Source organism: Equus quagga, chromosome 16, assembly GCF_021613505.1.
Source record: "Equus quagga isolate Etosha38 chromosome 16, UCLA_HA_Equagga_1.0, whole genome shotgun sequence".
In the NCBI taxonomy this organism is placed as follows: domain Eukaryota; kingdom Metazoa; phylum Chordata; class Mammalia; order Perissodactyla; family Equidae; genus Equus; species Equus quagga.
The window spans coordinates 80263134-80275144 of NC_060282.1; the positions used below are offsets into that span (position 1 = coordinate 80263134).

The 12011-nt window shown below is 39.5% G+C and overlaps 1 protein-coding gene across 1 annotated transcript in view; it reads right to left on the minus strand.

Annotated features, from left to right (window-relative positions):
• Window positions 1-12011, minus strand: part of CA1 (carbonic anhydrase 1) — a 104910-nt gene that overhangs the window by 5513 nt on the left and 87386 nt on the right. Inside the window, exons 2-4 of the mRNA XM_046642222.1 lie at window positions 3798-3858; window positions 3128-3325; window positions 1001-1119 (exon numbers count right to left, since the gene is read on the minus strand). Of these exons, the coding sequence (XP_046498178.1) occupies window positions 1001-1119; window positions 3128-3325; window positions 3798-3834 (354 nt within the window). The 5' untranslated portion in view covers window positions 3835-3858. The remainder of the gene's footprint in view (window positions 1-1000; window positions 1120-3127; window positions 3326-3797; window positions 3859-12011) is intronic.

Below are 12011 nucleotides of genomic sequence, written 5' to 3' on the forward strand. Positions count from 1 at the left end.
ATGTATGCACAGACATATTTGTTGCATCACTTTTTGGTAAGATAAAAAAAAAACACCAAATGGAACAAAAAGCAGAAGGCATTGTCATTGTCCATCAGTGGGGGCCAGTTAAATAAATTCTGATATATTCATATGATTGAAATGCTATACAGCCATTAAAAGAATGAAGTGGAATTAAATCTACTGACTTGGAAAAATGACCATGATAAATTGATAAGTGGGAAAAAAAAGCAAGTGGCAAAACTAAATGTATTACAAATTCATTTTATAAAGGTAAGATAAATAAATCAACTTGTATATATGGGTACATATGTATTATATATTCAAACATATAAAGAGCAAAAATCTCTCCCTTTGAATTTCCCTGTCCGTTTGTTGACAGTTTGATGAAAATATTCCCAACTTTTCTATGGATTTACAGACAAAATGTCTCGAAGTGGATCACAAACCTCCATATGAGGGCAAGTCAAGAGGCCGGAGGTTGGTGCCTGCAGCCAGGGAACCTCAGACCTCATCTAGGTTTACACTACTCTCGGTGACCGTTCCTGCGGTGAAACTTGCACTCTTAGTAGAGTCTTATTGAAATGTTCCAGCCTGGCCACACCTACACTACTGGTGTGTCCACACTTGGACATTTAAATAAGAAGAGAGGGCTGGTGTGTTCCATGTGGGGTCAGAGGTTTAAAGGAGAGCAGCACCTCTCCTTGAGGCCAGCCTGACGTCAAGGTAACAGTTTTGAGGCGTTCTGAAGGGGAAGATGATTCTTGGGCTCAGGAGCTCAGCTCCAAGTTCAGCTGCCCCTGTCACTTGAAAAATCTCCCTCTGTTGCCAAACATGGTGCCTCTGTGTCTGTGTCTGATTTTAATGGAGCCTGGGAGCTCCTTATGGGAACCAGAATGTTCATTCCTTGGAGCCATTGTAATGGTGTCTTCTGTGGTAAGGGAGCTGCTTCTGGGAGCGCTCTCAGGGTAATTCTCTCCCACTTACTAGCTTACGTTACCTCTGCAGAATATTTGACTCCATCCACGGTGTGCTCAGAACCATAGTCATCTGTGCTGCCCCAGTGAAAATGGAACTGGGAGAGCCTGTAGCTTCCAGAGAGAGGACCGCCTTTCAGCACTAGAAGAAAAAGGGAGCTGCTGTTAGTATCTTTGCATTTAGTATAAACCAACACTACATTGAGTTATTGTTGTTAGTGCCATCGAGTCGATTCTGAAACCTAGTGGTGCATGTCTGGCAGAGCAGAACTCTGCCTGGTCCTTTTGCGCCATCCTCTCACCCTCCAGGGCTCTATCAGACAATGCCCTGCTGCTATTCTTAGGGTTTGCATGGCCAATTTTTTTCGGAAGTGTGTGGCCAGATCCTTCTTCCTAGCCTGTCTTAGTTTGGAATCTCTACTGAAACCTATCCAACGTGGGTGACCCTGCTGGTGTTTGAAATAAGGGTGGCATAGCTTTCAGAATCACAGCAACACACAGCCACCACAGTATAACAATCGACAGACAGGTAGTATGGTTAGACCCCTGACTGGGAAACAAAATAGGACCTCAGTGGTGAGAGCACAGAATCTTAACCACTAGAGCAAATTGGGTTGGGTAGAAATGAAAACAAACACTATTGCCAATGTTTTCATCTTGTTGGATTTTTTTCCACATCCACGATGATGATATTGATGGCATTCATGTGTATGGTGCACCTTCGACTGTGGCATTGAGTTATATACCATTCTCAGCATATGATCTGTAATTTTACCTTTTTCTGCTGCCAACAAAGCACATTGGAAGTTGAGTGAATTATATGATTACAGGGTTTTCCTTGAATCTGCTTTAGTTTGCAAGTTCGTTCATTCATTCTTTCAACAAAGACTATAGGCAGTAGGGATCAAGATCTTTAGTAATTTATTCTGAGTAACAAATTGCTCATCACATACTTTGTAACTGATTAAGACACAGCAGTGTATCTTGACAACTTGGTTGGGAATCCATGGCCAGGGACCAAGAGAAAGTACCAGTGGGACAGTGGAATCACTTTTTAAATTTTAACATTTTTAACATGAATGACCATGTCGTTTCAGAGAGTCTACCCAATCATATGATTAATTAAACATACATAATATCAGACCTAATCTAATATTATCCATGGATGGAGCCCCAAGGTGCCTAAAATTTCGGCTCAGAACCTTGTAGGAGAGTGCTAAAACAAGTTTGGCCTGTTAAATCAGTAGAGCTGTCTTAAGGAATTGTCATTTAGTAAATTATTTGATAAACATTTATGAAAATCTTACTATGTAGCACGACGTGTGCTAGACTCCAGGGTACCAAGACAAGCCAGTCACTATGGTCTAGTAGCGGAGGGGAAGATAGACACGTATATTTATGCACAGAATTTTTCCATGCAAGACTCATTTCCTTACTGGTACCCAAGCACTTCAAAATTATAAACCCATTTTTCTGGTCACAAAAAATAAACATATTCTTTCGCCCGTTTCTCTTCCCTGTTGCGCTCCTACCCCTCATTCCAATTAGAAAAGTTTTGCCTTTTCAGTTTTTATATTCATTACAATGGTTCAGTAGACCTTTTTGGAAAAATACTGTTTATTCAGAGTGTGAAGTGAGCATAAAGATACTGGAAACCATGAGACATGGGATGGTGTCACTGAGAAAAAGGACAGAAAAAAAGACAAAGCTGGGAGTTCCAAAAATCATCTTTACCACTTGGGAGTTTTCTAAAAGTCCAAGATTACAGATTACAGCAATGTGACACATGTGCACAAAGGACTGAGGATAAGTGTTTGTGTTTCTTTTGTGTGTGTATGTGTGTGTGAGGAAGACTGGCCCTGAGCTAACATCTGCTGCCCATCTTCCTCTTTTTTTTCCTCCTCAAAGCCCCAGTACATAGTTATAAGTCCTTCTGCTTCTTCTGTGTGGGATGCCACCATAGCATGTCTTGAGTGGTGTGTTGGTCCGTGCCCAGGATCCGAACCAGTGAACCTGGGCCACAGAAGTGGAGCAGGCGAACCCAACCCCTATGCCACCAGGAAACCCCAAGTTTTTGTGTTTCTTAAAGCCCCATTGTTTTAATTTCCCCAGTGGAGTCAGAAAAAACTCAGAAGGGTCTTTTGGCTTACCTGATCGGTTATCGCTGTCCTCGAATTTTACCTGGAAGGAGTGTCCCACGTTGACAATTTCTTTAGCTGTGGCTGGATCGTAGGAGACACTGAAAGGTTTTAGGGAAGTGTCATGTTTGGTTTCACTGGTTTTAATATCAATAGGAGACTGGTTATTTCCATTCGCGATGGGGTACAGCTTGACCCATTCTTCAGGACCTACCAGGACAAACATATGCACACAATCAAAACTTTATCAAATGCTTGATTCCAAGTTTTAGGAGTATAACTAACTGTTTGCCTATTAGATTAGGGTTTATTCAGGTATCTTGAGCGATATTCTGTTTACCTTAATGAAAATTCAATGTTTGAGAATGTCCCTTTTCCATGAGTCAAATACTCATAGTCTATGGGATCACACTATAAACATTTTATGATTAGCACTAGGTTTCTAATATATGTATATTAGATAAAGAAAGAGATCGAGAGGGAGAGAGAGAGGATACATTTTATAGACAACCATGCCCCCAAGAGCAAGTGCAAGAATTCATGCAAAGCTATTATAATTATTCCAGGCAGGCAACTCAAACCGTTAACTATGACTGACAGTTACTTGCCATGCTCAATGCTTCTTTCATTGGAAAAGGAAAGAGGCTATCATTTTGATCTCCTTGAACAGAAGAACTCTTACCATTTGGGCTGTCGTATCCCCACTCGTGACTTGCCATGATCTTCTACTTGGTTTCCTTTTTCTGAAAACAAAGATAAAGCCTGGAATAACTGCCTGCAAGTGAGCATGCAGTAGAGAGCAGAAAGCACGACTTGGGGATTTTTATGGAAACTTCCCTGCCTTAAAAGGCCAATGTTTCATCATCTCTATCAGGAAGTATATATACATACGTATAAAAAAAGGTGTGGAAAAAAAAGCACACAAAGGTCAGGTCAATTCCAATTGTTTTATTTTCTTATATTGTAAAAGAGAAATATCATAATCTTAGGTTTTATAAAACCAAGCCCTCTTTCTCTCATGTTGATAGCGGATAGGGCAGAATATTACCAGATATGGTTCTTTGGATTTCCTGAATTAAAAATGACTGTGCACTTGAGATTTCCAGTCTGACCCGTGCTGGAGACTTAAGCAACAGTAGAAATGGTAATTTAGTAAGGAGAATAATTTGCATGTTTTCAGGCTGATTGGAACTAGTTTCATGATACTAATTTAAAATTTGATAAAAGTACTAATCATTCGTAATTTAGGTTATTCATAATGGTACATTTCATAGACACCAAAGATGGGAATAAATTCCTTCATTTTGGAGCAATATTGGAATTTATAAATAGAGGTTTTGTTAATATTAAAGTTAAATATGGTTCAATATTATTTTACACATCAAATACAGGTCCACTGGAATAGAGGACTTTCTTTTGTACAGTTCTATGCAATTTGTAAAATACTTTCACGTTGTTTTAGTTCACCACCACCACACATAAAATTCTATAAAGTAAGAATTATCGTTTTGTGGTCGAGAGACGTTGAGACTTCACCGAAACTAGCAAGAAGCCGAGAAGCTGAGACCTCAGGCTCCAAGTCCAGTCGCCGCCTTCCCCGTACCTCCGCCGAATGCCACGCTGTGAAGTGAGTGATATCTTAATTCTCCTTCGATGCCCACAATTCTCTTAAGCCCAATTTAAGCCTGGATCAACGTACGAATAGCCACCGGGTGAGTGATGAGAAGATCCTCAGGACTTTTCAAGGAGGCAAAGAAAACTGATCAGGATATGTCAGACCCTGGCTAGGTCCACCTTTTCAAGGCGCTAAATGCGCTCAAAAGAAGTACAACCAGAAAAATAAGCTTCCTTGGTAATGCTTTTTCACATAGTCATACCTCCTTTCACACTCTAGAACCATCTGAGCTGCCTGGGCTCCCAGAAGGAAGCGGGGATCAGGCACAATTCTTAGCATTGCTGACTGGAGACACATCGTTTGTCCCTTTTTGGTTAAAAATGGCCAACTGCCTCAGAGGCAGAGGGAACTACGGCCCCTGAGCAGAGTGGGAGGAGGCCCAAGCTTCCATTCCACACTCTACAAGGCAGAGGGGACTATTACTCAAAAGGGAAGTTTTTTTTTTTAAGGTACTATTATTGAGGGCCCAGTACATCTCAAACACTATGCTAAAGACTTTACAAGCATTAATTCATTTAATTCTCACAATAACCAAATTAGGCATTAAAATCTCTATTCTACTTGAGAAGAAATTGAGGCTTTGCAGAGGTGAAGGCTCCTCCTCAGGGTTCTGAAGCTTGCACGCGGCTGCTCGCCTCCCACAACCTAGACTGTCTAACTCCAAGGCTTGTGCTCTTTCTTAACCTCTGCTGTCCACAAATGCCCACTGCCCTCCACTCAGATTCTGCTTTCTGGAGGATGGGATTAATTGATCCAGTCTGGTCTGGCTCAAGATGACCGACAGCCAGACTGGATGCTTGGGTTCCCTGCATTCCAGACCTACGGGCTCAGGTTGGCCAGAAGCTCCTGAAGGGAGAGGAGCAGGCTACTCTTTGCCAGATAATTTGCCTCCTAATATTTGATACTTTGTTAAAAGTAACTTTAAATTGAACTTCTATGTTAATCAACATATTAAAAAAAAAAGACAACTCCCCTTTTCATCACGTGATTACGGCATGCTTCATCACAGGACTGTGGTAACATCCATATAGCTGGTAATTCATTTCAAGTTTCAGGCATATAATTACCTTGAACTCTAAGCATTCTGACCCTCCATTCCGGTAAGTACCTAGGATGTGTCTGAGTACTCCCACAAGCAGAAAGCTATATAGAGAAAAGATGTCAAATTTAATGAGCATCTAGAGTTGGGGTCCTAACTCCCCTCCCATTTACGTTTATCCCTCTTTGTCTGCTTACAAACATTGCCTCTTTCAGCTTCTGATCCACATAAAATCCAAGATGTCTCATTTTGCACTCACTTCTCTTTTACCCATAGTCTCCTCGCAGGACACTTCTCCAGGGCTGTCACCTTTGGACTGCTTTCACTTACCAAGGAGTTCAACCTACACAGCCTCTGCTCTTCTAAATTAACAGTTTATTCCCTAAGGCCATCAAATATGTAAGCACATGCTGAAGAAGCCTTTTTGTTTTTCCTGGAATATTCCATATAAATCCATATGTACTTGAAACTCAATCAGGAGCAACCAGATCGATGGAAAAAAATCTATATTTTTTAAAAAGTAGTGCAAAAATACATAAATTTTGATAGAGAATTGTTAATTGGTAACATTTGGAAATATCAAGTTATATGTCAATTACATCTCAATAAAACTGGGGGAAATAAAAAAAATTTTAGCACTTTAAATAGAGATTTTTAAGTGTTGAAAAAAATGATGTGCAGATTTAATTTTACTAACTACAGTGGCTTAATTTGCAAATTTAATGAAAATGGGCTGAGGGGAAAAAAGAAAGATTTCATTTACCTTATGAAATGGAATTTCAGAAGCCAAATATCCCTGAAAAAATTTTAAAGATAAAATGTTGATATTATCCTAAGGGGATCTACCCTTAAACCATATGCCACAATTTTATCTCTTGATCTTCCTTCACAATCAATAAATTTTCTTGGAACAAACAACAACAAAAAGAAGTATGAAGAGTCCTAGAAGATTTACTATTATTATTAAGGAGAACTACCTCAAAGTACACTCATGCTAAGAGCGTTGGGGTAGGCTCAAAAAGACTGTTTATTGAGTTCCATCTGTTGGGTCCTTTAAGATAATGACCTAATTCAATTTTCACACGAGTCCTAGGGGTTAGGTTATTCTCACTCTACTTTTAAAGAATAACTAAGGCTCAGAGATTTCAAGAAGAACCAGGGTTTGAATCCATTTCTGGATACCTCCAAGCCCGTGAGTGCATTCTCTTCTCTGCTGCATCCCACCGCCATCTCTGACAGGTTGTCTATAAAACGCTTGCTTTCAAGTTAGTTAACAGCGTGTTATACATATTTATTCAGTAACATCAATTAACTCTGTTGAAGATGTTTTTAATGCCCTAAAATGGTTTTTCCAGAAAGCAGCGACATTTCCTCAATGTTTTACAAAATTTGAAAGGCGTGTCTACCCAATTTTAAATTATATTTAAAAGGCTTAGCATTTCTTATTTGTACTTTTTCCTTCTAGTTTCTTAAATGGACATTTTCCTCTGATTCTTACCTTAACATTTTAAAATTAAAAACATGAACTTTTATGGAGGCAAATAAATTATGGTGAGGTTCAAATTTAAATTTGTAATTAAAAAATAGTTCTTTGGTATAGAAGGAACTAAAAGTGTGAAAGAGTGCTGTGCCCAGTTATTGTAGAGATATGCTAAATGCCACTGGAAAGAAATTCCAAACTGCAAAAGCTGTTTTGCAATGCTTACACTTCTGCAAAGACAACTGGTTGTCCTGGGATCTGTATTTTCCCTAAGGTAAGGAAATACACATGGTGAAAATCAAGTATCATTTTTAACTATTAAAATTGGCATGATTCGCCTTGCTCCCTAACTTCCCCTCCTCTGCAGAAGTGATATTCTTTATGGTGGCAAGATCAACCTTATTTCTAGCAGAGAAATGAGTCATGGAAAACGGTGACATTAGCCTGGACATTCCTGCAGTCAGACAACTGGAAATTCTAATGAATCAATTTAAATGGCAGGATGGTTTATCTGGATTTCACACCTATCATTTCCTGCAAATTGATTTTTCTCGTCACCTGTAGCAAGACGGCTTCCCAGCTTCATTCTTTCCAGTGGCTGTCTTTGTCTCCATCCATACCAAGCTTGTTCCCATTTTGGGACCTTTGCACTTGCTGTGCCCTCTGTCTGGATTGCTCTGTACCCAGATCTTTGCACAGGCTCAAATATCACCTCCTCACAGATGACTTTCCTGATTTCTAAATCTAATATACATCCCCTCTTCCTGGTGATTCTATTTTATCATTCTGTCTTGTTTCTTTCCTAGTATTTGTTGCAACCTGAAATTATTTTGTTGGCATTCTGAAACTAATTTGCTTTCTTGCTTAAGGTCTATAACCATCTCTATAACGACACTTCCATAATTTTAGGACCATTTTATTTTTTTAAACCACTATGTTCCACATGCCTGGAAAACAGTAGTGCTCAATAAATGCCTTAGAGAGAACAATTAAATGGTTATTTTTAGCCTTAACTATTGCATTTTTATGAAGACGCAGGACAGAAAGCTCAGTATGGACTGCGCCTACCCAAATGCGCTGATCTGAGCCCAGGGGTGTGTGACACATTGATGTTCGGTCGTGTGAATGAGCTTTGCTGGAGATGAACTCATGTTTGTATTTGGAACGAAGGAAAAAGAGCCTTTCCCCTCTCCGATCTATTATTGGGAGGAATGAAGTGACCCGTCTGTGTCTGTCAGTCATTGCTGGGAGAGTGAGAACACTGGTCTTTGTAAGTGTCAAATGTTTTGACACTTCATAAGTGTCAAAACTTCACTCTTGAAATGTGATTTGAACTTTTGACACACAAATTTAAAAAAATCCATAACTCTTATGGCTTTTATTACTATAATGAAAGACTTTCTACCTTTTACTTCCTGCCTTTGAACATTTTATTTTTATTTTTGAAGGCAATTTTAAAATCTACTAATGAATATTTTTTATTAACAACCCAGTCATCTCCGCCTAGGTGAGTATTTTAATCCACAGCACAGAGGCATTCACAATTTCTTACAATTTCACGCTTTTGAAAACGTTAAATTTTAAACATATCCAGTTGATTTTCATGCTTATTGAAATTACTGGTTGGAAAGATGTACTGAAAACACAGAAGATAGGTTTGTGAGCTTTTAAGCTAACGGTTAGGAATCTCTTCTACCAGATGGATGGGTAATCCGAGCTGTTAATTGTACCATCCATATATTTATTTTTAAAGTAACAAAAATACTATTTGTCTCTTATCTCCTATAACTGGTTGGTGGAACTGATGAGCCCTCTACAACAGGTGACTTTGTGAAGCAGTATTTTTCATCTGAAAAGAAAAGAACATGCATAACGCTTTGTAAACCATAAAATACTGCACAAATGTAAATGATCAACTTCAGCTTTGAAAAAAAAGTTTGATTTTAACTCTTAGGTAAATACATGATTAGATAAAATAAAATAGTTGGAGTGATTGCATGTGGCCTGAAATTCAAACAATTGCGTAACAGACCCCTGCTCGCGACAGAAAGCGTCGCTGTGAAGCAAGATCAGCTCTCAGGTGTAGATACGAAGGGAGGTGAAGGTCAGACAGATCAATCGCTTTGTCAGAACATCTTTCATGCAACCTTTTTTGGGGTCTGTCTACCTAAAAGTTATCTTAAAATTAGAAAAAAAGTTTCTACTGACTCTCTTAACAATTTTGTTAGATCTCAAACTCTTTTATCAAAGACTAGATTTCTAAAACACATTTGCAGTTAAATACATCCTTTCTTAACCTGGTGTTTCTTCATGAATGGTCTGTAGCTCCCCTGCCTCACATTCACACGTGTGTGAACTGAAATGCACGTGTGCAAGCTTCATCCAGTCCCCTACTTTTGTGAAATGAACCAAGTCATCTGGGTGGCTGACAAACACCTGGCCCTTTCTAGGAGCATTGGTAACCTTTTTAGCTGTACCTGGGGGCCATACGAATCTACCTCCACAATCTGCAAACCAAGATTTGAAACCAAAAGACGTGTTTCAATGAAAGCAAGTCTTTGACCAAACTCCGCAACTGTACGTTCATTACTAGCAAACAGGCACCAAATAGTCACGTGACGTCTCTGTGGTGTCAGGAAGGCCAGCTGCCAGTGAGGCTTGCCCACCAGCACCTTACAGGAAGGACACACTCCAAACAGGCTTCCATGCCATCAGGACTGGTGATCGCTGTTGTTAGGGCAGGCAGCTGGGTCCAGTGGGGCCTAGACATAACATTCTACAGCAAAGGCATTGAAGTGCTGGACGTGTCCACTCGTAGATCTTGTTCTTGCATGACCTATGAGTCCAGCAAATTTTTCCTAGTCAGCTATTAGTCTTTTGTTTTTGTTTTTGGTTTTTTTTGCAGGGGAAGAATCACCCTAAGCTAACATCTGTTGCTAATGTTTCTCTTTTTTCTCATACCCTTCTTCCCCCTACCAAAGCCCCAGTACACCGTTGTGTATAGTTGTATGTTCTTCTGGTTCATCTCTGTGAGCCACCACCACAGCATGGCTACTGACAGACGACTGGTGTGGCTCCGTACCCAGGAACCAAACCCCGACTGCCGAAGCAGAGCATGCTAAACTTAACCACTAGGCCACTGGGGCTGGCTCGGTTACTACTCTTGATACCACTAATTTCATGAGTATAAAATTATTTCTAACATCCTTTATAGTGAATTACAAACTTTTCGGTGCTGATTTAGCTGCAAATATGCTAAGCAGCCACCTCTGAAGATGTTCGGTCCTGATTAGGATGCTATTGAGCATCCCTATTATGCAGTAGATTATGTGAACAAACACATTGTTTATACTGAAGAAGTGTATAAAATAACACCTATTGGGAGGTTTGGGAATCTGTATTTTTAGCAAACATTTTCAGGTGATATTATAAAAATACATTTGGACACTTTTACAATCACTTCTTTAAGACCCTGAGAGTCATCTTCCTGACGTGCCTTCTCCTTAGGAAGAATTCTGAATTTTAGCTCCCACTGCAAGCAATACGTACTGTTTTACTGAATTAGTCTTTTTCCTTTAAAATTTCTTAAATCCTTTAATGAGTTTACTAGTACCTGGTTCCAGAGAAAAAATTCTTTTTCATTCACTTTTTGCGATGCCCTTTTCTCCATTGGGTCAACTTGCTACAGACAGAGGGGCGACTTGCTCTGCAGTGGGTTTTGAATTAAATGCTTAAGCCACATCCATGATTAATTAAAGACAGCTACAATAACCAAATGCCTTTAGTAGTGGCAATATCCATTGCTACACACAGAAGGTTGTCATTTGAATTCACCCTTAACCGATCTTTGTCCTACTAGGTCTATCAAAGAAAAGTGTCAAGAGCACTAATTGAACCAGTAGTTTGCAGAATGACTTCTTGTTCAAGGGCAGAAGAAGTACACTACACAGATCTTCTTTACTGATCATAAAAAAGTGAACACAGACCCCTAATGGGTATGGAGCAATATTCACAATGCTCCTTCAGTCTCTAAAGAGTTTCTTTTGCTTCACAGCTATTGTCAGGCGTCAGCATTAACTATAAAATTCTTTATTTGTCTACCCCCATTTCTCTGAGTACTGCTATTTCTTTATTGTGAACTGGGTTAACAGTAATACTCACCTTGAAGGTTTTTTTTATGAGGACTAGAGATAAAGGCACATAGCAGATACACAGTAAAAGATGACTATTATTTTTTACTGCATATACTAATAATCACAGAAAACTGCATGGGCTGTGGTTAAAAGGGTGAGAGAGTTCAGTGCAGCCGGGAGTTGAGGAGGACACAGGGCTGTGTCAGAGCTTCCAAGACGTTGATTGATGAAGGATATTAGCTAATCAGCCTTGAAACCATGGGGCGTAATCCTCCCTAGGGTTTTTTCCTAAGAAATGGGTAAGGAATAAATAGAATGATTACCGATGCTTTTCAAAAAAGAAATTCTTTCTTTTAGAGTAGCCTCACCGAATGGGGGCTCCTGCTCACTTTACTTTTACTCACATGATCTTATTTATGACTTTGAAGAAGTCTGTGAGCTGGTAGAACAAACACCAGGATCCCCATTTCAAAATTAAAAAAAAGAGGCTTTCACGGATGAAGGAGTTAAGCCACTCATCCAAAGTCAGATGGAAGTGTTTGAATTAGAATGTCAATTCCTCAAACTGT